This window comes from Dendropsophus ebraccatus, chromosome 8, assembly GCF_027789765.1.
Source record: "Dendropsophus ebraccatus isolate aDenEbr1 chromosome 8, aDenEbr1.pat, whole genome shotgun sequence".
Classification (NCBI taxonomy): domain Eukaryota; kingdom Metazoa; phylum Chordata; class Amphibia; order Anura; family Hylidae; genus Dendropsophus; species Dendropsophus ebraccatus.
In genome coordinates this window covers 67,759,584-67,787,251 of record NC_091461.1, presented here as the reverse complement: position 1 = coordinate 67,787,251, position 27,668 = coordinate 67,759,584, and the positions used below count along the sequence as shown (strand labels likewise).

Sequence of the window (27,668 nt, the reverse complement as noted above, 5' to 3'; positions counted from 1 at the left end):
CTTAAATGGGCACTGTCCCTAAAAACAACTTTTAAAATGTCATTAGACATGTCAAAAGTTATTGGTCACAGCAGGTCTCACTGCTGAGACCTGCTCTGATAAGGACATACTGTATAGTTGGGGAGAGATCGCAGCAGTCCTATCCACTGCCCAGCCAGCCCCTCATTCTGTCAATATTTTCTCATAGACTTACATTGAGAATATTCACAGACTGTGTGGCTGTCCAGGGAGTACTGTACATCACACTGCCGCAACCTCTCCCCAACTATTTGTCCTGATCAGAGCAGGTCTCAGCAGTGAGACCTGTTGTGATCAATAACATTTGCCATGATTAATAACATGTCACAAGTTATTTTTAAAAATGTTTAAGCGTCCAAAAAATGTGCTGACTTGACTTGACTGTTAAGTGCAGTGACTTGCTGCAGTGTCCATTATACAATGTACATGATGCACAACACTTCCAGCAGAGGGCACCATAGCAGCACTTTTTTCTTTTTCATCTTGGTTCCAGTATGTACTTATTATTTTTTAAACTACCAGCCTCCAACTCCCTATTATGATATGACTCCTTGCAGTAATGCTGTAGGGGACCAGAGTGTACCTGTACAATATTATTACAACTGTTGCTAAATTGTTTGAAATCTAAATAAAACAAAAGTAAATATATTAGTATTATTAATATCCTAAATAAAGTCATCTTTCATTCCTGGCAAAGTTAATTTATTTTCCCTTTCTGACTCTATGTACTTATCAAATTGATTGAATGCTTCTGTTTTCTCCCTCAATTTCTCAAAGTATACAAATAAACTTAATAGAAGTTTAATAACGCATTAAATTAATTTTTATTTTTGTCCAGATCAAACCTCATTAATTCTCCTTGTAATTATGTTTCCCCTCAGCTGCCAACAGTAACTGAGCAAGTATTGTGTATTACAGTCTATTTTAAGGACATGAAATTGTTTGCAGTGTGTTGTTACCGTATTGTGCTGATTATAATATTTGCACAATGGCATAATATAACTCACATTGCTACACAGCTTATTATGGACTCCTATCTCAATTCCGAGACATTCTTATCATTGCTGTAGTAGAATAGTTTTGATTTATTTCCATAACTAGAGGACAATTATATACCTTATATTTATTTTACAATTTTGTACCCATTTAATAGATTCAAGAGACAGCCATTGACAGTCGTCAGGACAGAATATATTCTGACTAAATAGCTGAGGCTCACAACAATTGTTCATGCAGCATTCATAATCCATATTTTTACCATACATCATTATATATTCTTTTTTGTTTTCTATTGTGTCCAGTTGTTATCAGCTCTTGCAAATTTTATTTATGGCATTTGTGAATTTTTGTAATTGTATTTTTTGGATGAATAAGAAGCACTCAATAGGAATATATTTGCAGATTTTGAAAACATAAGCTACGTGGAGGCTGGGATATAATACAATGGAGTTCTGCTTCAGTGTATTAACAGCCAGTACCCAATGATAATTTTAAGCCTGTGCCCCAGGAAGCAATTATTGCAAAAACTATGGTTGTGTAGGACAGTATTTATAAATAATTTAATAAAAATTCCAATTCTAGATGTTAACCTTTAGCACCCAAGCCTTAGCGCAGTATTGTTGGGGGGGGGGCATAAATAGTTGCAAAAATGAAAATATTGATTCCACCACCCATCTCCTCTCAAGTTTGTCAGGGCTATCCTTGGTAACATAAATTGTCCTCATATAATAAGTCTGTATCCCATATGTTACTAAAAATCCAACTCCCAGCATCCCTGCTGATCAGCTATTTAAGGAGGCTGCCATTAGGGGCCTCTTTACAGATGGCCGATTATTGACCGTTCCGGCCATATTAAATAAATAAAAAAAAGCAGGTGGTAAATGATGAGCATGGTAATTATTTGGATGACTGTAATTATAGATGAGCAAAAATTGAGCATGTGCAGTATTTGATTATCATCGTTGAGGACATTGGATGTAGCCTTATTAGGCTGTTTAGAAAGCATGCATACAGCCATAGGCATTATCCATGTTTTTTCAGGATTCCCTGGGGTTGCATCCAACTTCTTCAGCCTCCAGTAATCAAATGCTGCCCGCTTGAGTTTGGATGAACCTGAGCATCCTTGAGGTTCCCTCATCTCTAAGTGTAATCAATTACAACCGTTATTCTATACTGTGTGTGCACTGGCAGACAATTTCCTGTTGACTGAAAACACAGCCATTTTTTAACCTCAAAATTAAGGCCATATATGTCTGTTATTTTACAGTGTGTGAACATAGCCTAAAGGTCTGCAGTGTTCTCTTTTTTACTTAAGTGGGACAAAGCTGCACTTGGATTGCTGTTACTAATAGTACAGCGATTGCAAGGAGAAGCACTGGTAGGTCTTTAACCCCTTAGCGTCCCATGACGTACCTGGTACGTCATGGTGGCGCCAGGGGAGTTCAGAGAGGGTCCTGCTGGGACCCCGCTCCGAATGGCATCGCTCCCGGCTGCAATCTGCAGCCGGGCGGTGCCTCTATTAGCCGGCGCAGGTCCCGTTGCCGTGCCGGCTAGTTAAGCACTTCAATGCAGCTGTCAAACCTGACAGCTGCATTAAGGTGCTTTGTACTGCACGTCCCTGGTGTCTAGTGGGTTGGATCTCCCCCCCGCGATGAGTCGGATCTCCCCCCCCCGCGATGATCCGGTCTTCTGGCTGGGCCGGCACTCAGCGTCGCAATGACGCTGATCCCGGCTCAGCAATAGATTGCTGTGGCCTGCAGCAGGCCACAGAAATCTATAACCAAGTACAATGATCTTTGCTGTGTACATACACAGCATTGATCTCTATAAGAGATCAATGCTGTGTATATACAAGTCCCCCAGGGGGACTTCAAGTTACAGTAAAAATAAAAGTAAAAAAGTGTTTTTATTAATAAAAAATCCCCTCCCCTAATAAAAGTCCAAATTACCCCCCTTTTTCCATTTTATAAATATAAATAAACAAATAAACAAACATGTTTGCTATCGCCGCGTGCGTAATCGCCCGAACTATTAATTAATCCCAATCCTGATCTCGCACGGTAAACGGCGTAAGTGCAAAAAAATTCCAAAGTGCAAAATTGCGCATTTTTGGTCGCATCAAATCCAGAAAAAATTTAATAAAAAGTGATCAAAAAGTCGTATATGTGCAATCAAGGTACCGATAGAAAGAACACATCATGGCTCAAAAAATGACACCTCACACAGCCCCATAGACCAAAGGATAAAAGCGCTATAAGCCTGGGAATGGAGCGATTTTAAGGAACATATATTTGTTAACAATGGTTTGAATTTTTTACAGGTCATCATATAAAAGAAAAGTTATACATGTTACATATCGTTGTAATCGTAACAATTAAGGAACATGAGGAACATTAATAACATATCAGTTTTACCCCAGGGTTTGCGGCGTAGAAACAAATACCCTCCTAATAAAAGAAATGCAGGGTTTTTTTTTCAATTTCACCACACATTAAATTTTTTTTATGGTTTCGCAGTGTACTTTATGCAAAAATTCAGCCTGTCATTGCAAAGTACAATTAGTGGCACAAAAAATAAGGGCCCATGTGGGTTTCTAGGTGAAAAAATGCAAGTGCTATGGCCTTTTAAACACAAAGTGGAAAAAGCAAAAGCGCAAAAACGAAAATTGGCATTGACCTTAAGGGGTTAAACTGCTGTTTGATGAGGGTGCTGGCAGTCAGACCCCCACTAACCAAATATTGATGGCCTATTTGGAGCATTGGCCATCCATTTTAAAACCCCTTTTAAGAAAGAGCTTTTTTGATTAGGGGCCATTGACATGTACTGTATCATAGCGTATTTCATGCTGCGAGTATCACAGTGAAATCAAATGAGATACTGATTACTAAGAAAGTCTATGGCACTCTATTTGTACTGCAAATTTTCATTCCACTGCAATAATATAGTTGCGAAACCTTGTAAAACATGGACAATTGTGTAAAACTGTGACACTTTTCAACAGGGGTTGTGAGCAGTTTTATAAGGCTATGTTCACACTACGTATATTTCAGGCAGTATTTGGTCCTCAAGTCAGGTCCTCATAGCAACCAAAACCAGGAGTGGATTGAAAACACAGAAAGGCTCTGTTCACACAATGTTGAAATTGAGTGGATGGCCGCCATATAACAGTAAATAACGGTCATTATTTCAATATAACAGTCGTTGTTTTAAAATAACAGCACATATTTGCCATTAAATGACGGCCATCCACTCAATTACAACATTATGTGAACAGATCCTTTCTGTGTTTTCAATCCACTCCTGGTTTTGGTTGCTATACAGCCTCAAATACACAGCCTCAAATATACGTAGTGTGAACCCAGCCTTGCAGTGTACATTTAAAAAAGCTTTCCTGGGCAGACTTATGAAAGGGTTGTAACATAGAATTGTCTTAGTTGCCCCTTGCAAACAATCAGATTCCACTTTTCATTCCTCACAGATTCTTTAGAAAATGAAAGGTGGGATCTGATTGGTTGCTAGGGGCAACTGAGCCAGTTTCACTTTACACCAGTTTGATAAGTCTCCCCCTCTAAGTGTAAATAAAGGTTATACATACATTCAAAAAAAGATACCAAACACAGGAAATCCCAGTCCTTTGTGTACTCCTGTTCATCGTGCAGGTTGTATATTGACTGAAGTCAATTAACTTAGGCTAATTGTATTATTAACTTTTGTAATGCTGCATTTACACGAAGCGATATTTCGCCCAATCAATTGTTTAACCATTTTGAGGCAATGATTTGTTTTTTATAATGATCAGCGTTTGGAAGAATAAATCATTAGAAAATTCGTAAGAAAAATCGTTATTGCAATCGTTTTTAAGATCGCTTAAGCCCATCTTTCACATAGGGTGAATCTTTGAAAGACTGTTTACACTAAGCGATCTGCGAATTTTCAGCGAACGATTTGAAAACATATTGAAAGATCAAAACGAACGATTTCGCGCTCATCACTTGATCATTTGCTGTGTTTATACGGAACAATTATCGTTCAAATGCGATCGATATTGTGAAAATTCGAATGATAATCGCTCCGTGTAAACTCAGCATAACTTTTGCTAATTATATTATCAGCTATGCATGCTTACAAGGCGACAAATCAGTCAGTGTAATGCCACTGTGTGGTTACAGAGGTTTTGGTGCTGTGTGACAGGAGAGCTGAGCGTACAAGCAATGTACAACACCCCCAGGATTCTCTGCTACTGATTGTGGAGGCACAGCCGCTGTACGCTGGAGGCACAGTGAGGATTTGTACTGCTCTGTGCACACTCAGGAATGGCTGTCAATCAATACCAAACAGTAACTGTGAGTGTGCAAAGGACTGAGGCATCTTGTGTTTGGGCTCTTTTTTTTTTTTTTTTTTTTTTAAACCAAATATCCGCATGGAAGGAGTACAGTTAGACAGACAGGAAGACACCTAGTTGCCATATGTTCCCCCTTAACTTAAACAAACTTAAACAAATATATTGCCAGTATATTACAGGGAACCCGGAAAAGCAAACAGGAATGAGCGGGGAGTAGCACGGACAGGTAAGCATGATTTCTTTATTATTTTTAACGTCAAGCCTTTCAAAAGGCTATGGCACTATATTCTGGCAGTGGAATGAAAATTTGCTGCACAAATGGAGTGCCATAGATTATTCCCATAGCTATGATTTATCAGTTTCCATCATTTGTATAACCCACATCTGTGGATTTTTAGTGTTTATGTAGGAAATCTCTATATTTAAAAACACAATTTCTACATTGTATCATTCAAGTAATTGCTTACATTTAGCATTATCGTATTTGTCTAGAATTCCATAGTAATACACTAGAAAGTCTGTTATAGAGTCGCGTTCTGGAAACTACCCATCGGTTCATACGCATTTAAAACACATGGCTTGCTTACACTCTAAAATAAATGAGCCATTTTAAGAGCTTGCAAACACACACTTACCAGGCTGAACCATTTGGACTGGATTTATAATCCTAGAGACAAAAATTAATTAAAGTTTTTCTTTCAGCGACTATAAAATAAACAAACCATTTTAGGTGCTAAGTATTTTATGGTTCCTAATAGCTAAACAGAATAAAAAGTCAAAGCCTAGCTCTTTACATAATACAGTATTCACAAAATACTGTAAATTTGCATTAAAATCAAGTTTTAGTTTAGGTTGCATTTTCCAAGTATACAAGAGTGTACTTTTCCGAATGTACAAGAGGCGTAATAGAAGATGCCATTCGGAAGAGTGCCAGCACAATACTCATAGGGTACTATTAGGGTTCATTTATACAGAAAGATTATCTGACAGATTATCTGCCAAAGATTTAAAGCCAAAGCCAGAAATGGATTTGAAAAGAGGAGAAATCTCAGGCTTTCCTTTATGACCTGATCTCTGTTTATAGTCTGTTTCTGACTTTGGCTTCAAATCTTTGGCAGATAATCTGTCAAATAATTTTTCTGTGTAAATGGACCCTTACATGGCCTGATCAATATTGTAAACGAGCATTGATCTGTTAGATCGGCGCTCATTTACTGGGCCTATTACAAAGCCCATTAATTGTTTAGCAAGGGCTGCACGGACATCGTTAGCAATGCCTGTGCAGCCTTTGCCCAGACAGTTAATACATTACCTGTCCACGCTCCCAGTCTTCTCCCTTGCTTTGCATGCCTCCCAGTCCCACGGCTGCAGCTTTGAAGCCGACAGGCCACTCAGCCAATCACTGGCTGGGACTGCAGCGGCCAGTGATTGGCTGAGCAGCCTGTCAGATCAGAGATCGTCTCTGAAGCTACAGCTGCAGGGCCAGGATGCATGCAGAGTGCAGGAGAAGACCGGGAGTGTGGACAGGTAATGTACTAACTGTTTGTTCAATCATCAGCCGGTTACCACACATCGCTATTACACGTAGTGATGAAGCCCAATAATTTTAAGTCAGGACCTACAGAAATTATCAGCCGATGATCGTTTCATCGGCTAATCGTTGTCTCTATTACACGGCATAATAATTGGCTGAATCGTCCCAATTCGGCCGATTATCCCTCGCTGTAATAGGGCCTATAGAAAACAGTCTGTAGCACATTTGTAAATGCAAAGTGAATTCAGTTTATTTACAGCATGAGAAAGGGCCAAACCCGGTAAATATTAAACACAATAGCACATCATACACAGGACCAGACCAGCACCAGGAGTGCTATCAGACAGACTTGCCTCTGTGACGTTGCGAAAGACTCTGAGTGGGTCCAAAAATTGCCAAATGTTTTGCACCGGATATTGTAGGTGCTCATGTGTGTAATATTTACCTGGTTTGGCCCTTTTTTATGCTGTAAATAACCCATTCACTTTGCATTTCAAATTGCGCTACGAACGTTTTGTTCTCCATAATTCTTCAGTATGTTTTTAGTTGCATTATTGTCAACTATTTTAGTTTTTACTTCTGATAATTTGGGTTAAATAAAAGGATGGTTAAATAAAAATCATCAAAACCATAACTTGAATAATTTGGTTTGATATACCTATATTGGTTTTAAAGAAAAAAAAAAACAATGGCCCACAGACTAAAAGGAACCTGTCACTGAAAGCACTATGACTAACCACAAGCAGCATGCAAGCTCCAATGATTATTATCAGCTATGTTGAACTTTAAAGTGTTGCTGCTTTTTAGAAGAAAAACAATGTAATGTTCTGGGCTCAGGAGAAGTTTCTGCTGGCAGCTGTTCCCATGCCGTTCACGCTTAAATATAACTGTGATCATCTGACCTATTGCTAAATCATTCTGCTTTGTAAATTGGTATTTATATAATTTTTTAGTTTATTATTTGTATTGTCCGATTTACACCAGAATGAAATGTTTCTGAAACATTAAACTCTTTGTTCTGTATGTAACAGCTGGAATCATGATGTTACAGTAAACCTTGCTAAATATTGTGAACTGTATAAATAGAGATGTTTATAAGCCATGTCACTATAATTGGTAGCTTACAAAATAACACAACATTTTTTTTTACAAAGAAACGTTTAAAAAACATGTGTCAGCAGTGTTCAATTCATGGGATTTTTTTTTTTTACCATTTTATGTTTGAAGGAATCGGGATTTATAGATTGTAGGTTTATTAAATCCAGAACTGTGGATTATTGTCCATACAAATATTTTCCATATGTAGCAACCTGACTTTTGTTAAAATGTTTTATTTCTTTACCCAGGACATGGCTTTCTAACATGGTTATTAGTGATGAGTGAATAGTGAGATATTCGAATATTCGATATTCACACAAATATCCCGCGAATATTTGAATATTCAATCAAATATTCGATCCCATTAAAGTTTATGGGAACAAGTATTCGTTTAGTGAAAAACATCTATTTGATGTCATGATCGCGCCTGAAAAGGCATCAGTGCCACCCTCTGCTACGAAGATTCGACCTCTGCGCCAAAGACTGCGCTTTTGGCCATAATCTTCCATTTATTCTGTGTTTAGTTTGCCTTGTTTTTGCCCTGTCTGAACTGTGTCTTATTCCTTCTGGTCTGCTAATTGTTTTCCCTGCCCCACCCGTGTCTGTTCTTCTAAGTTTCCTCTGGTTATGTAACAGTTAACCTGCCTTGCCTCAGTGATTGACAGCTGGTCCCTCCTATCATCTTCTGGACTTGGTTTCTGGTGTCCTATTTAAGATTTCAGCTTCTGCCTGTGCCTGGCCGGTTATTGACTTAGTCTCTGCCTGCTTGTGTGTTCTGTTTTCTGGTTTCTCCTGACTCCTGCTTAGTATCTTTTGACCTCCCTTGCTTGCCGCCTGCCCCTGACCTCATTGCCTGTTTTCTGACTACGCTTTTGGATCCGATTTTGTACTTTTGCTGCCAGATTGTTGTGACCCGGACTGTCGACCATTCTTTATTGTGTTTTGTCTTTCTGTCTTGTCTTTTTGTCCCACCAAGCCAGTGCAGGGACTGCCGCCCAGTTGCTGCCCTAGGGTTTAGCCTAGGGGGGCAAATAGGTAGTCAGTGGGCGGGGCTGAGCTTAGGGCTCACTGTCTCTGTGTGTCTGGTGTCACCGGTTCCTGACATTTGACCATTTGGATGGTAAAACCGAAAGCTGGGGGATTTGAACGCTTATCGAATATTTGTCGAATATTCGCGGGATATTCGTACGAATATCGAATATTTGAATATCTCACTATTCGATTGAATATCTATTCGATCGAACAGTATTTGTTCATCACTAATGGTTATACTATTGTGATTCTTAAACTGATATTCTATATTCTTTCAACAGGTGGTAGCTTTAGACCCAGACCTTGCTGAAAATGGCACACTGGTTTACAGCATCAACCCTGCAAACAGGTTTTATACCCTGAATAGTACCACAGGGAAAATCCGTACTACGGGTGTCGTCTTAGACAGAGAGAACCCAAATCCTGAAGAAGCAGAAATGATGAGGAGAATTGTTATCTCTGTAACAGACCGTGAGTATTCAAAACAGTGACGTTGTTATGACGGTATGTCGCCTTCTTAGCCTTATGTAATTTCTGGTCGCCACTAGATTTTCAAACAAATGTCCTGAGAATATTGGAAATCCTTCTATTTGGGAACTCTTAAGAATGTAAAATGATTGACACTGAGAGTTTAAACTGACCGTAAACTGACCCATGCTCTAGGCCTGCAACGCCTCTTCTTTCTTCCTCCATGCCTTCCTCATCATTATGAACTCCCCTGGGTAGGATCTCTCCAAATTATCACTTGTGTGAATACTGCACATGTACCTTAACGATCCACCACATGTGCAGTGTTCAGACAAGTGATGAATAGGAGAAATCTTTCTAGGAGCATTCCTAATGGTGAAGAGGATGGAGAGGTGGTGCAGGCCTAGGGCACAAGTACTCTTGGCCATGCCAATTTGACACAGGTCTGCAAGTTCAAAAGTTGTTTTTTTGGACAATAACTGCATCAGCTGACAGCTCTTTTGTTACAGCTACATAATGGTGATGTGGATTCTCTAAGGTGTAATCTATTTGGTGCTGGCTAGACTGGGGTGCACAGTATGAGAAATCTTCAACTCCTTACCCTTAAAATTCACAAGGATGTATGAATTTTGCTTTAAAATGGTCTTTTAGTCACCATCCCCACAATAGTCATTAGAAGTAACACTGATTCAGTAGTAATGTAGTCAGGAACCAAGACAATGGTTCCAACTAGAGATGAGTGAATAGTGAAATATTCAGTGATTCGAATAGCTCCCGATATTCGTATATTCGAATGAATATCGAATCCCATTATAGTCTATGGAAAAAAATACTTGGGACCTGGAAATTAATATTCGACCACTAGGAGCCCACCAAGTGCACAATAACACCTCAGGAAATGCATATAGAACAGCAGTGGAAGCATGCCTGGCTCCATCTAACACTAATTCTAAAACTAACACACAAATTTTCCCAAGTGTACGCTGAAGATTCACGACAAATTATGAATATAAAGTAGAAGAGTACTTTTCAGTCTAGCAGTACCTACTTGCGTATGTATCAGGTCAGGTGCAGTGTAAAATACGAAATAATTAACTAAATTAATTACGAAAAAAGAAACGATAACTACAAATCAGTAGTAGCAAGATAACAGGTATTATCCCACACTCACAGTATGCAGCTGTATACCAGATATATAATTGTTTTTACAACAATAAAATTAAAGGCCTGGTCAACACCTTTACAGGATGCAGACTGTGCAAATCAGTAGTTATAAGATAACAGGTATTTTCCCACACTCACAGTATACAGCCGTATACACTATCAGTAGATGTCTGAACACACTGCCTGTCTCACAACAGCTTCTAAATATATGGTATTCATACTTGTAGCCCTAACAAGGGCTTTTGGGGGTCCCTTCCTACCTAACTTCACTTTTCTCTCCCTGGTAAACAGCCTGTCCCTCTCTAGCTCCAACCAGCAGGTGACACAAATCTGAAATGACTATTCTTATATTCAGAATGTGACATAGTTTAGCCAGCCAATCACAGTCAGAGTTTTTTTTTAAGTCCTGCGTATTCCTAGTGCCTGACCCTCCCCCCTGCATGTTTATTGACAGAAAAAAAAGCACCAGGGGGGAGTTGAGGTTGAATCAAAATTTTACTGTGTTGCTATTCGAATATTCAAACGCATTCGAATAGCGAACTATTCGATTGAATAGTATTTTCTCATCACTAGGCCAGATAATGAGACAAAACTGTATTTAGGATTGTGGGCAGCAGTTAGAGACCCACATCCAAGAGGCAAAGCATGACAGGACCATTCCCCTAAAAGCAATCTGTGAGCCTAAATTCAGTTCTCAAACTGCTAACACTGTCAGATATTTGTTAGGTCAAGGAGATACATGGTACCTCTCATATATCGGTCTGTGTTTCCAGAACAAAGAAACAAAGAAAAATGCTTTTATTTTTCTATAGTATAAAAAGTCAAAAGGCTTTCCCAAGCTCCTGAAGTGCAATATACTGTAAACCTTACCAAACCCCTCTTATACCTGGGTATACATAGGTATGTGAAAGTAAACATGTGTCTACATGACCTAACAATGTCAGCAGTTTGGAACGTGAATTACAACTGACAGATTCCCTTTAAAATATTTCACCAGAAGTCATGTCATGCTGAGGTGAGGATTTCCATCTTCAGCCATATTCCTATAGCAGGATTGTGGCAGAAAATGGGAGCCTGAGCATAAAATGCAGAAAGGTCTGGTAGCCTACCAACCGGATGCCACCATTGCAGGGCCCATGGCAATCACCAGGGCTCAGCCTGTAACTTCTCAAGATGAGTAACACTATTGCATAGGTAAGGTTAGCTTTACAGATGATCCTATTCATGGTTTCATGATTGATATCACTTTCCTACCTCACTGTGCTTTGTATTGACTGTGGCAGTCACAGTCATATTGATGATTCCAAACATGTAATCTATTGATCTTTTTGACAATCCCTATACATGCAATTCAGTTGCATTAGCATTTTCATTATATCGCTTAAGACTGAAGCAAGTTGTGAACCTAGTTTAGTCGCAGTCTTCTAAATAGAAATCAATTATAACAACATAGTAAATAACGTATTTAACGGTAATGAACGTCCTTCAGTATTCCAGACTCTTTTTTTGTAGGTTATTGATGTGATCTCATCTTTCCTTGGCAGGTGGAAGACCTCCTCTCCGCGCCACAAGCAGTGCTACAGTTTTTGTGAATTTGCTGGATCTTAATGATAATGACCCCACATTTCAGAATCTGCCATTCATTGCAGAGATCCTGGAGGGCACGCCTGTCGGAGCATCTGTATTCCAGGTAATCATGTCTTTGTTTTCCAAACAACTAAATGAATTTATACTTCTATGAAAAATGAGTCTGAAACATCAAAATCCAGACCTGTTGTAGCTGAAGTGAATTCAAAGACCATATGTCATCTACACCCTGCCTTCTAGACTGTAGAACAATTCAGTTAGAATCATATCATGAATATATATTACCGTATTATATTATTAGTCCAACTCTCTTAAGCACATAACTGGGCCCCCTTGTGTACATGCTGACAGCTACCTGACCTATCCAGCGACCTCTCATTTACTGCTAAATAACAGGGAAAGTAACAGGCCAAAGCTCTCATAAATCTGCTAATAAATATGTAAAATCATTTGTTAACCCTTTCACTGCCACCAATAGATCCTTGACATTGCGGGCTGTGAAGTGTTCTGCAGTGAAAGGATAAATACCCTTTAGAGAACATTGCTAATTTTCACTCTTTTTAGTATGAACAACTCTATAAGATTTCTACAAAAAAAGTTAATATTTAATTTTTTATTTCCTTTATAAATAACTGCACTACAGGTGGTGGCTATTGACCTAGATGAAGGGTTAAATGGTCAAGTAACTTACAGAATGCAGGTTGGAATGCCGCGGATGGACTTCATTATAAACAGCACAAGTGGGCTTGTCACGTCTACAACTGTTCTAGACAGAGAGAGGATTGCGGAATATTACCTCCGGGTTGTAGCCAGCGATGCAGGATCTCCATCCAAAAGCTCCACCAGTACTCTTACAGTTCGCGGTAATGTCCTGTTTCCTTTCAATGTTATTTTTCTGTTGTTTGTGTATTTTTCTATGTAGTTTTATACGCCATTCTTTAATTGGCACCCTTACCTGGTTAGGAGCAGGCAGTGATAGAGGTGAATTATTACACATCTATTAGAATGCATAAGGCCTGTATTTACTGCACAGAAACTCAGAATGTAAATATTTATCGTTAGTTTACTTGTTTTATCTAGTCATTGATTGAACCAGGGATGTTTCCTTTGTGTTATTTCTGGTTATTCCATTTTTTACAGTTGTAGCATATTCTGCTACAGCAGAAAGGTATTTTGGTAAAATGGGAACAATTTTTCCTCTTCCTCTTTTCCAAGTAAACTAAATAAATCCAGAGGTGCTTACAGTAAGTTGCTTCTTTATTAACACTCCAAGTGCCTAATCTAGTAGGGAGGACGTGCAACCTCTCCCCTATCCAATGGCCATTTAATGCCTTAGATGTAATACAAATGTGGTGACTTCACTGTACAAAAAAAAGATCAAACAGGGAACAATAACATTGTACATTAAACTTGGAGCTTGCTTCTCACAGGACAGCAGTATAATAGTGTCTGTCGTTTAACCCTATTGGTTCTTAGCATAATACAATTTGTCCACTATTGCCATAATTTTTTATGCGTGTCATGTCTCCCCTTATTAGGTCTTACATGCATAATACCAGCAGATTTCAATAAATACGGATTACAAATTAGAATTGTGATCATTAAGACTGGGAGAGCCCTTCCGCCTGTTTACTGAAAACATATACTCCTTTATCGTAATCTATAGACAATGGATCGTGTTTCCAATATAGAAATAATTTTAATGGAAAATGTATACAATATATACTGCATCAGGATGTAGATGGTAGGACATACACAATAAAATATAGAGTCAGAAGGTACACTATAAAAGATTTAATTTCTTACAAATTATAATGTACATTGTATTGTATTGTATTGTATATTGTATTATTTTGTTCTTATAATTATTTTTATATTGGAAAGATGATATGCACATCTGCAAGACGAGCATATGCGTTCAGTAAGCAGGGTTAAAGGCTCTCTCCATCCTATCGATCATCTATGTACCTGTCACAATGCTAATGCATATGTATTGAAATCTGCTGGTATTATGAGTGCAAGACCTAACAAGAATAGATATGACATGCATATGAAGCGATTGCAGTTACAGACAATGGGCCAAATTTTTCAAACTGAATAAAATAGAAACTAGTGTAAACTGCCCACAGCAATGAATTACAGCTCAGCTTTTATTTCACCAGAGCTGAAAACAGGGCTTTTACTGGTTGCTATAGGCAGTTTTTTACATATTTCAATAAACATGGGCCAAACTGTATTTAACAAGGTGAGTCAAAAGTCTCAGGACACCCCTTTATTGAGGAAACTAAAGAGAAAATGAGAATATTTGCGCCTGTGTCTGGAATATCATCACCATCTTGAAAACCACCAAACTGGACATCAGATTTGTAATACTGTATCTCTTGTGGGTCAAAAGATATCATTCAAAAAAGTTCAAACATTATCAAAAGTTCATAACAATTTGATCCAGCACCCTCAGCTCTGTGTTTAGCAGAACTGTCCTCGGTGCTGAACATAGACCTCTAAGGTGCGAACTCCAATGAACTTTTTAAACTTTTCAACTATAAAATATATTGCAAATCTGATTGCTGCTATTATTTTTTATTCAGATAATTTTGGTCTTTATTGATATGTTACATGACCACCTTGCCCTTGATTTAACATGGTGGCTTTCAAGATTGTGGTTAAATAACAGAAACTATTTTAGTACTTTCCTGTGAGACGCAAGGCCTACATATATTGTACCATGTTAATGCTTCCTGTTTGAGCGGGGGATACAGCAGACGTACACCATGGAGAAGGCCACAATCTGCGTCTTCTCCATGGCGTATGCCAGGGGTACATCTTGAGTAAATGTGCGCCTTTGTTTTTTTGTTTTTTTTACATTGTCTGTTCCCTAAATTAATAGGGCATTGGAGCTCATGCACTCAGCACACAGAACACTTGGGTGGCTGCACATCTCATTGGTATGAAGTGAATGCTTCTAGGATAAAATACCATACAGCAGAGGACTCATGCAGCTGTATGGTAGTCCTCTTAAATGGGTGTACAAGGAGCAGAAAAATATCAGATTTATTTTGCTCCCCAGCACAGTCTCTTCCCAGAACCTTCCAAGACGTGAGGAGGCAGGTGTGGGTCTTAATCATCACCTGTGGGTAAAACCAATAGCTAACCTATAGCTGTACAATGTTGCAGATGTAGCTTTGACATTTTCTTTTATCCCAGAAGATATACTTGCAAGACATGGGAAGACTGGAAGTAAGTTTTGGGAAGGGAAGGGAGTCCTGTTCTCCATACAATCGCCTTTAAGGGTCTGTAAAAAAACTTACGAGTCAGTATGAATTTAACAGAAAATAAACATGTGGTATGTTTTTTATGCAAATAGGATAAAATCTCTTTATACAGTACATTGCGGCACACATGCTTTGTATGGCTCCATTCTAAGGAACCACATGGCCTCTGCAGACTGCCATACAAAATCTGTGCACTTGGCTTAGCTTTGTGTGTGTGCCGTTAGTGTTATATCGGCTTTAAAATGATTTTCTGTTTCTATTATTACTGAATCCATTCCTTCTTGTTTTTAGTCCTGGACATCAATGATGAAAGTCCAACTTTTTACCCATCGCTGTACAATATTTCATTGGCGGAGAATGTACCTCGAGATTTCATAGTGGTTCGTCTGAATTGCTCTGATGCAGATACGGGATTGAATGCTGAACTAAGTTATTTTATAACAGGTATGTATTTCATACAGTTTCATCATGAATTATGGACTCTGTGGAGTGTAACTACAGATAGAAGAATAGTTTCTTTCTGCCTAAGTTAAAGGGGTTGTTTAGGGAGCAAAAGATGGCTGAATCCTTCTGCTCCTGTGATTCCACGTCTCAGAAATGTTCCTTCTGAGACATAGAAGTATTTCCCTATTATCGTGTGAGGGCGACGTCAATCCACACACGAAGTCCAAGCCGTGGAATCACAGAAAGGGAGTGCCAGGAAGTAGCCGGCATCAGCTGTCTTCTGCTCCCCTGACAACCTTTTTAAAGAGTAGACATGTTCTGTGGTTTTTCTTGTGAGAGGTAGGCACCATGATAATTGGTAAATTTGACTCACTTTTTGACTACAACACCCCAAAACAGAGGCTTTGATCACTCTTAACATGTCTTAAAGGAACACTTTATATGCTGGTCCTTTAAGAGATGTGGCATCTTTATATAGTATAGCAGGACTTTCCAAGATGAAAACCCAGGCACTTCCCAGGTAAAAGATCCCCTCCAAGTTTACCCACCAGTATGATTGGCAAAATAGGTAAGTTTACATTTGTATCCACCATCTAGTGGTGGTAGCAGTTTAGTGGAGGAAAAAGTACTAATAGGTGAGCTTTAACAAGAATATTTATGTTAACATTCCCATAGATTATTATATGAATATATGCTTTTATTATTTACTATTGAGGACAATGAGTAGAGAGATGAAAATGCTTATAGTGTGTACAGGGAGTAAGTGACCGGCAGAATTGTTAAGCAGGCAGTGCAGCGTTCCGATAGTGATTTGTGATAATTATACAGCAATGTAATAATTGTAGGCCTAGATTTCTCACCCAGTGGGAGGTTATTGAGACAACATGTAATTGTTCTGGATGGATCAGGACCGAGCAGCTACAAGCCATGTGTACAGCATAGTGTATGGCACTGTTCCAGCTAATAATAAAATTCAACAACTGGTGACCTAAAGAGACAATTAATTGATTAAACGGATTTCTAAAGTGTAAATTGATGGCCAAAAAATGGCAGAGGAAGTCTGAGGCATAACTAATGAAAGAAAGAGATCATACAAAGATCCATTTCCTACTGCCCAAGGCAAAGTGTACAATTTGTAAACTGTCTCATTAGCGCTTCCCTTAAGTGCAGATTACTATTCTATTATTGCTAGTTACCTCTTCATCCTTGTCAGGTTTTTTAAAGAAGAGCTCACGCCACACTGTCTAAAATCAAATAGATCACATTGGCAGGATAGTGTATGTGCAACAGAATCAGTGGTGATGCGTCGCCCTCTACTGGTGATAGTGAAATCCTGCTTCCTCCTGCTTATCTCTTCCCTGCCATACTGAACAAGTGGGCTCTGTATCACACAGGAAAAGATTTCTGTAATCTTCTTCACCTATCTGATTTCTGTCAGCTTTTTTCATTTTCTGCTTTTACCAAGGTCTTCTCATTTCCACTACAGACAGCCCTCCCAAACTATATTTTCTAAAGCTCTGTCAACTGAAAAACAGGGTGAAATACATTCTATGTGTCCTTTATAGCTAAGAAAAATGTTAAAACTATAATCGTGATAAAACAAATGCATTACCCATAGGGTGGTGCATATTATATCATATAGCAACTAGGAGACAAACATGAGAAACTCAGTGATACAAGGCATTTTCCTATGAATGTGAGCTGTATTGCATTTATTACATAAAAAGGTTTGGAAGCTGCAAATTTCTATTCATATTCTATTCATATTTCATATTTAGTACCCCTATTGCTATATTAGCAGGTTCAAACCTGCTTATATAGCGTCAGAGACATGGCTGAAAAGAGGGAAGGATAACATGAAATCAGGATAGCTTTTATTGTACAGCAAATATTTTTCCCAACCAATCATGAACCACTCATAGGATGATGTCAGAGCCACTATAAAAGCAGATGCACATAGCTTCATTAGCCATTTTGGAGATAGACAAACAAGCTGGCATACATTTTAACATTAACTTTGCCTTAAAAATTAGCTTAAAAGTAAGCTAATGCCATGCTGGCCATGATTGTACCATGCTTTGTGGACTGATACAGTAAAGGAATGCTATAAGGCAATAAGCTGGGACAAACCCAGTTTAGTGTCTGGTCTGATGGTATGTGGGGGTGCAGAGTAAGGGTATGTTCACACTGAGTAAATCAGGCAGAATTCAGCGGCGGAAAAATCCCGCCTGTCTCAGTGCCCCATAGCCTGTCTATGGGAGTGCGCATGCTTCTCGGCTGCCGCGGCTTTCCGCTCAGGGAAGTGACATGTCACTTCTTCGAGCGGAGAGCGGCGGCAGTGGAGGAACGCACGCCCTCCTATAGACAGGGCTATTGCACACTGAGACAGGCAGTGTGAATACACCCTAAGAGAAAAATAAAAGGGATGAAAAACCGAACAATTTTCACCTGTATAAGAGAAGGCACAGTGTGTTCAGAGTACAAACAATAGGTATGGCTGGAGCAGGGGTTACTCTTTTTGAGTGTTGGGGTGCCTGGAGTTTCTAGACTTTGCTGTCGCCCCAAGTGTCCTTCACAAATGTATTGTACATCTGGTTGGTTCCCAGTGAATCTTTAAAGTCTTTATTCACTTTGAGCTGGAATGCCCACTGCGGGGTAGAGGTCCTTTGAATAAATATAGCTTGGACAGACACTTGGCTCATATGTCCAGCATGAGGCTCTTGAATGTCCTAGGGTAAGCTATGGGGCATGTGTCACTTTCCACAGGCTTTGTATAATCTTCTTTCTGTAAACTTTGCTCCTACTTTCTTCTTTAGAAGGATACTGTGATGAATTACCACTATGAGTTTTCGCCAGCAGCTTTTCAGCCATGAGCAACACTGGGTTCAGGCATAACTTGGCAAGCCCTCTCCTTTCTGTCATTGGAGACTCGGGAGGCCTCCATAGACCTTATACTGTCTTGCAGACCAGCCAACTTTAGTATAAAGTGTATGAGGACCATCACTCTTAGCCAAAATGATACAAATGCAATAGCAGCATTACAGAAGTACAGAACATTTTTTATATAAAAAAAACCACAACATTAATATTGAGAAAATAAGTGACCCAGAGAACAATGTTATTTGACCCTCTGCTTATTAAAAAGATGTCTCAGACTGGCAGAGCTTGTAATCCTGCATTTGACAGTGACTAAAATACATGATTATATGCAATGATTAGTCACAATGAGCAAACAACTTGACCATAGTAAGTAAAGTGAGCAAGTAAAGGGAGACCCACAGCACCCAACTTTGTCTAACAAAGCATTTCATGTGTTTCATGTATTTTGGGCATGGACATTTTTCAGTCAATCTCGCATTTTTATAAGGACTGAAAAACTCAAAATGACACCTAATAAGAATTTTTAAAAAATCCACCAAAATGGCATAAAAATGTGCTGCTATTTTTATTGAAATTTTAAATACCAGAAACTAAGTTTGTGTGAAGGATCTCTTAAGGAGATTGAAGCCTTTTTAATGTGTTCACTTTTGATTGTCTTGGCAACACACCTCTACTTTTTGCCCAATTAAGTTTGATTGAATATGTCTATTGAAATACTTCTGAGGTGAATGACACATAATTATCAGCCTGCAGTAACACAGCTTCAATTACAGTATTCAGTCGGCTACAATACACACCTTCTCTGGGTGACGGGCCTCTAATCACTCTAATTGTCAGAAGAATACAGTTTATCTTAATCAGATACTTGTGTTAATAAGGGTTCCGCTTACCGTGCATCAGAATGTAATGCAATACTAATCTATGATCCAGGTTTTATGTATACTGACTGTGTTACCATTATATGTACTATTCTGGATCATTGATATTTTTTATATAATTTGCTTTAACGCTAATTTGTGCAATATACATTCACTACTTTAACCCTTATTCACTATCGGCTACTAACTAAAAAGTTTATAGGTAACTAGACATTTAAAGGGCATGTCCACAGTCCAGCGAGCTGACAATTGAAGCTTTTTGCTCCTCAGAACTCACTCACTTCTTTTGATTTCACACTTTGGTGACATTGTGCAGTTATTTGGGTTTTGCTGTTATAAAACAGACAGTGATGATGACCACCTGAGCTGTGCTTGCACCGTGCTGAATATGTTCTTATACTGCATACTGTTATGGTACCCTCGCAGAGGTCTGTGGGCAAGTAGACATTGAAAAATGAGGCTGCAGATCATTGTCAAGTCTGTGAGAGGGTTTTAGAGGCTGTGTATAGGCTTTGGGGCTGGCATAATGACAATGCACACCATGGGAAGGATAGATGGCTCATATTACAGGAGAGTAAGGATGAACCCGAACGCTCGGCATCAGATTCCCGCTGTCTGGCCGCTCCGCGCAGCGGGTGGATACAGCGGGAGGACCGCCTGGAAAACTGGGATACAGCCTATGGCTATGGCTGTATCCCAGTTTTCCAGGCGGTCCTCCCGCTGTATCCACCCGCTGCACGGAGCGGCCAGACAGTGGGAATCATTGCCGAGAGTTCAGGTTCGTAAGAACCCGAACCTTAGCAGGTTCGGACCATCCCTACACGAGAGAATCAGAAGACTGCTTTATAGGGCGCTGCAAGGACAAAATAGTAGGGGTTTTCTAATAAATTTCTAATAGAAAAATCAACCAATTAACCAGTGTGCCATTGTGAATATATAGCCGAAAAGAACGTTTTTGTTAGAAAACCCCTTTAAGGTGGCCACACCAATGTAGGAAAAAAATAGGCTGAGGTGAAACCATCATGGAACAAATTATTGCCTGATGAACAATTTAAGTCCATATGGGTTGTCAGACTGGCCGTACATGATCAGGGGCACCATGCAAAGGATAAATTATCTTTCTGGGAATATACTTAGAATGTTTTAGGAATCTTTTTTCTGAAAGATCATATATGAATGAAAGATCCTTTCTCCGCAAAGAATATTTTGTTTAATTGTCGCACAGAAATTTCAAACATGGCCAACTTCTTTTAAGACAATATTGGTCTGTCATCCGCTAAAATGATCATTTGCTGTTAATTTTCCACCAACATATGATTGATTTGGTTAAAATAGACTGCTTGCATCAACTTTAACCTAATGAACTGTCAAGATCAAAGCAAATGCTACATATGTATTTCTGCATAAGAGGGATATGAAGCAAACACTATTTGTATTCATGAATTGTAATAAAGAAATAAGATTTACATAAATTTTGAGGTCATTTAATCAGGCAAGGGTTATAGGATGATTTTATCTCAAGTTTTATGCCCAGCTTTAAGCAAAAGAATACTTTAAAGATGACTTTCTCCATATTATCAATATAGACGGTAGTTAGCAATATGTTCTGTGTACTGTACAGTATATACACTTTCAATTTATCAGAAATTCCAGAGTTCATTCATGTTCAAAGCAGTGTTGGATATTATGCACTTTAGTCTTCTGTTTTTATTTTGAGCTAGATATGTTTTTTTTTTCTAGGTGGGAACCAAGATGGAAAGTTCATGGTTGGGTTTCGTGATGGCATTTTAAGAACGGTTGTGAATCTTGACCGGGAGACCATGGCCTCTTATAGTCTAATCCTAGAAGCCATAGGTAAGAAAATACATTTGGTTAAAATTATATATATATACACTCACCGGCCACTTTATTAGGTACACCTGTCCAACTGCAATTTACCACTTAATTTCTAATCAGCCAATCACATGGCGGCAACTCAGTGCATTTAGGCATGTAGACATGGTCAAGACAATCTCCTGCAGTTCAAACCGAGCATCAGTATGGGAAAGAAAGGTGATTTGAGTGCCTTTGAACGTGGCATGGTTGTTGGTGCCAGAAGGGCTGGTCTGAGTATTTCAGAAACTGCTGATCTACTGGGATTTTCACGCACAACCATCTCTAGGGTTTACAGAGAATGGTCCGAAAAAGAAAAAACATCCAGTGAGCGGCAGTTCTGTGGGCGGAAATGCCTTGTTGATGCCAGAGGTCAGAGGAGAATGGGCAGACTGGTTCGAGCTAAAAGAAAGGCAACAGTGACTCAAATAGCCAACCGATACAACCAAGGTAGGCAGAAGAGCATCTCTGAACGCACAGTACGTCGAACTTTGAGGCAGATGGGCTACAGCAGCAGAAGACCACAACGGGTGCCACTCCTTTCAGGTAAGAACAGGAAACTGAGGCTACAATTTGCACAAGCTCATCGAAATTGGACAGTAGAAGATTGGAAAAAACGTTGCCTGGTCTGATGAGTCTCGATTTCTGCTGCGACATTCGGATGGTAGGGTCAGAATTTTGCGTCAACAACATGAAAGCATGGATCCATCCTGCCTTGTATCAGCGGTTCAGGCTGGTGGTGGTGGTGGTGGTGTCATGGTGTGGGGAATATTTTCTTGGCACTCTTTGGGCCCCTTGGTACCAATTGAGCATCGTTGAAATGCCACAGCCTACCTGAGTATTGCTGCTGACCATGTCCATCCCTTTATGACCACAATGTACCCAACATCTGATGGCTACTTTCAGCAGGATAATGCGCCATGTCATAAAGCTAGAATCATCTCAGACTGGTTTCTTGAACATGACAATGAGTTCACTGTACTCAAATGGCCTCCACAGTCACCAGATCTCAATCCAATAGAGCATCTTTGGGATGTGGTGGAACGGGAGATTCGCATCATGGATGTGCAGCCGACAAATCTGCGGCAACTGTGTGACGCCATCATGTCAATATGGACCAAAATCTCTGAGGAATGCTTCCAGCACCTTGTTGTATCTATGCCACGAAGAATTGAGGCAGTTCTGAAGGCAAAAGGGGGTCCAACCCGTTACTAGCATGGTGTACCTAATAAAGTGGCCGGTGAGTGTATATATTAAAATGAAATGTTTGGAACTCAGATTTAGTATCTGTTTTCAGATAATGGACCTGCAGGAAATAGGAAAACAGGTACAGCCACTGTCTTAGTGACAGTACTGGACATCAATGATAACAGACCCATCTTTTTGAAAAGTAGTTATGAAGCTACTGTTCCTGAAAATATCCCTGAATCCAGCAGCATCATTCAGGTATTTGAAATTGTCCATTTTTCCATGTTGAATCTACGTTTGTCTAGAAAATAAAATAAAAATAAAACTATTCCCAGAAGCAACAGACCATTGCAGCAACTGTCTGACGCTGACCATTTGGTCTGATACTTGTTATGTACATAATTATTATTACCGATATTAATGAATACTTATCTGGTCTTTCCTACTTGGCTTATCGGCTTTCCATAACAGTGCAAATGTCCATATATACACCTAGGCCCAGATTTATCAAAGGGTGTAAACATACACTGGTGTAAACTGCCCATAGCAACCAATCCCAGCTCCTCTCTCATGTTACCAAAGCTGAAAGCTGAGCTGTGATTGGTTGCTATGGGAGGTTTACCCGATTGTATTTTTTTTACACCCTTTGATAAATCTCCCCCTAAGTGCATATACTCAAAAAGCATTTCCTCATTTTTTTTTCTTTTGTCCGTATAATGCTCACTCACCACCACTATTTCTGCTGTGTCATCTGTTACCTCACAGCTCTGCTGCATCTATTAATCTCATTGCTGCATCTGGGTCATGTGACCTTTGTCCAGCCACTATTTTAATTTTCAGACTGCAAACTGCATCCTCTCGCCTTCAGAACTACTATTAATCCCATGGTGCATCAGCACAGCATCACAAGGGCAACTAGAGCCCTATAATCTCTGCCTGCTAGGAGGGCAGTGTAATAATCTCTATATAGCTTTAAAGAGTAACTTTAAAGGAGACTTGTCACCCCTGCAGCCGGGGTGACAGGTCTCCTTTAATTCATAAACAGGTCTCCCTTAATTAATAAAATTTAATTTTTCTGAAATCAATAAATATTAATAGTACAAACGATTTTAAGAAACTCTGTAATTAGTTTTATTAAGCTAAAGAGTATCCTTCTGTACTCAAAAAGCTCGGGTAATACTAGATTATGTATACTGTTAGTTGGCTGACTACTTCCATAATGAATTAAAGTGTCACTGTAAAACAAAGCTATATGTACCAGAAATCCAAGTCCAGTCTCCTGGAGGCAGATTTTTAGTCTTGTGGAAAAAAGACACCAAATGCAGGAAGTCCTGCCGAGCGCTCACAGAGAAGCCAGTCATATGATTGACACATTGAGCCATGGCACTCTGTACTGGCTGGGACTTCATGTGTTTAGTCTCTTTTTTTTTTTTTTTTTTTTTTTCCAACCAGCACAAGACTAAAAAGCTGCCTTCAGGAGAGTGGACCTGGATTTTTTTTAAGGAAGATATAATAATAATAATAATAATAATAATAAAAATGTAAATTGATAACATGCTTTATATCTCATCTACTGTTAATTTACATTTTAAAAAAAATTATAACAACAGTTACACTTGTTAAAAAAGGTGAGAGTGCTTCTATAGGCTATGTTCACACAACGTCTTTTCAGCTCCATTTAAAATGACATCCGTTATTTTTAATCTAAAATAACAGACGTCATTTAGATGTCTAGCCTTCTCTTAGTGCAATGACGGCTGTTGGTACATTACTCTAGTTTTTGTTCACTAATTGGCCTTTGGGTGTGGCTTAATTGAAAAGTCCATTGAAGTGACTAAAAAACCCTGTGTGTGAACAACTAATAAAAAATGTGCGCTTACAAAAGATGTCTGAAAATAATTATCATGATCATTATTTTGACGTCCACAGTGATAACGTCTGTTATTCAATACATTGTGTGCATTGGACGTCCGTCCTTTCATTGACTTCAATGCATTGCAGTCAGTTAAATCGCGGCAACAACGGACATTATTTGAAATTGCAAAAGCGGACGCCTTTTCTCTATTTTTGACATTGTGTGAACATAGCCTAAAGCTTACAGATACATGTTGATAAATAGAATTTTATAGAAATCAATATTCATTTTTTGTTTTTTTTTGTAGCAGAAACTATATACCTTGAATTGGCATGTTCTGTGTGCATGTGCATATTTATTTGGATGAAATATTTATAATGGAATTGCTTCTATTTAATGTAGTTCCCTTGTGTAGGCAAATGGTGACACTGTTGAGCTTATCAATGAAATATAAAACACCCACATGAGCATGAAAAAGTCATAAGCAATTAAGTAAAAGATTCAAAACTTGTGTAAGATACAGAACAGGCAAACGCAAAATGTTTTGAAGAAAAAAAGGTTCCCCCCCCCCCTTTTTCTGTCTTTAGCTTTCTATGACGTTGTATTAAAATATGTTTAACAGAAGGTGACCATAAACCTTAGATAGCCTGCCACCTCCAGTCCCTACGCAAATATATTTCTAGCATTATTGTTCCATATACTGCAGTCTATAGGAATTATTTGAAAAAATGTAATGTCAGCTCACCGATCCAAGTCTCTCTCTGGTGCCCCGGACTCACCTCTGGCTGATGCGTGGTACAGCAATGCAAAGGAAAAAACTGGCAGTCCAGTACTGGAAGCAGTAGAGTGAGCTTTATTTCTCGAATGCACAGAGTAAAATCCAACCAACACCTAAGTGTAGTGACCCCATAGGACACGTTTCAAGGATCCATCCATTAACCCCTTAAAATCAAAGCCAATTTTGGTTTTTGCACTTTATGTTTAAAAGTCCATCTCATAGAGATCAATGCTGTGTATATATGTATATACACAGCAAAGATCAATTAGATCGGTCATAGATTGCTATGGCCTGCTGCAGGCCATAGCAATCTATTGCCGAGCCGGGATCAGCGTCATTCCGACGCTGAGGCCCGGCACGGGCAGAAGAACGTTTTTTCCCCCCACGATGCGATCTGTCCCACTAGACACCAGGGATGCACGGAGGAAAGCCTCTTAGTGCAGCTGTCAGGTTTGACAGCTGCACTTAGAGGCTTAATTAGCCGGCGCGGCAACGGGTCCCACGCTGGCTAATAAAGGCACTGCCCGGCTGCACATGTCAGCCGGGACCAGCGCCGTTCAGAGCGGGGTCCCAGCGGGACCTCGCTCTGAACACCCCCCTCGGCACCATGACGTATCAGATACGTCATGGGTCGCTAAGGGGTTAAGGAGGAACCTCTTGCTCCTCTAGTAATCCAGCCCTAATATGGTTGTCAGAACAGTCTTTTATGTGTTCATAGCATTTAAAGTGTCACTGTCACTTTCAAACCTTAATAAACAGTAGATATGAAATAAAGCAAGTTTGTAATTTACATTCATTATTTTATTTTTTTTTAGTTATGGAAAACACGACACTAGCTGTGTTCTGGCTCTTTTTTTTTTTTTTTTCAGTCTAAAAACATGAAGACCTGTGTTTCTTAGACCATCTGCACTCACAGAGAAGGCAGTCATGTGATTGATGGACACATTGAGCCGTTAAACTCTAGTTGTGGTTGAGAAAAAAAAGACTAAATACATGAAGTCTGACCAGTACAGACTAAAAATCTGCCTTCAGGAGACTGGGCCTAGATGTCTGCTAAGTAAAGCTTTGTTTTACAGCATGATAAAAAATAATAATAATAATAATGAATATAAATTGAAAACTTGCTTTATTTCACCTAAACTTTTGATATAGATTTTGAAATTTATAATGACAGAGACACTTTAAAAATTAAATTTTCCCTTAAGTTAATTAACACTATTGAACTAAAAATACATGCACTGTATCCATCAGCATTTCTCATGTATAGTCAAGGAAATTTAGGAAAGTTAGATTTAAAAAATATCTTATTTATGTGTTTGATCAATGGGAGTGAGAAATGAACTAAAAAAGCTTATGCCAATTAAAGAGATTTTATATACTATTCATTTAATTCGCACCAGACTATATTAAGAAAAGAACATTAGGTTTTAAAAGATACATTTTGCTCTTATTTGTCAAATATTTCATTAATTATGTATTTCTTTATCTTATTATTTTTATTAAGCATTAAAGGAGAAGTCCGGCCATTTTTTTAAATAGCAGGGGCATGGAGGAATATAAAAAACGAAACCTCACCTTCCCCCATGCCTCTCTAGTGCCAGATCGACGCTGGCTGTCCATCAGCCGGGACAGGCATTCTCCCCCAAGTCACGACGTCATCACAACTCGAAGGTCTCTGGCTAGTCACGTGGTGCATCGTGGGCATGGGGAGAGATAAGCAATTCTTGCTTGTTGTTTACTTTCCTACCTCTGTCACCTTTCCCAAACTTTTTTTTGTAAGCCAAATTAGTGGAGACAATAAAAGGAGACACCCTTAACAGTGGGCCATTTTTTGGAGCAATTCCAGTTTTCCAAATGCATCCCAAACTGCATTGTGTGCGCAAGTTATATGGGCGATTTTACTAAATATAATTCCTTCATCGTTCTATTAAAGTATACCTTGTCATGTAATTAAGTTAAAGACAAAGTGTAGGTGTATTAGCTGTAAAGGTTAGCGGCAGAATATAAGAAAGTACACATAAACCAAACATTATATTGTCTCCCACACAAGAAAAGGCTACGCTGCTTTATGCTTCTTTTATTTCTGAATATTCATCACCTCCAATTAGAGAAAATCCACTTGTGCTTTTCTTCACTACATAATTTCCCAGGTTTTGTATTTGCTTCTTATTGTCATTGAAGTGTTATATAAAAAAAAAAAAAATAGTTGTAAATATTTATATGTGTAAAAGGGCAACTTTTATTAGTGCTGCATGATTA

At 38.9% G+C, this 27,668-nt stretch overlaps 1 protein-coding gene across 1 annotated transcript in view; it reads left to right on the top strand.

Moving 5' to 3' along the window:
* The window catches only part of CDH23 (cadherin related 23), a 671,672-nt gene that overhangs the window by 474,288 nt on the left and 169,716 nt on the right, over nt 1–27,668 (top strand). The window contains exons 21-26 of the mRNA XM_069981852.1: nt 9,305–9,494; nt 12,200–12,345; nt 12,886–13,105; nt 15,806–15,958; nt 21,457–21,570; nt 22,886–23,034. Coding sequence (XP_069837953.1) covers nt 9,305–9,494; nt 12,200–12,345; nt 12,886–13,105; nt 15,806–15,958; nt 21,457–21,570; nt 22,886–23,034 — 972 coding nt within the window. The remainder of the gene's footprint in view (nt 1–9,304; nt 9,495–12,199; nt 12,346–12,885; nt 13,106–15,805; nt 15,959–21,456; nt 21,571–22,885; nt 23,035–27,668) is intronic.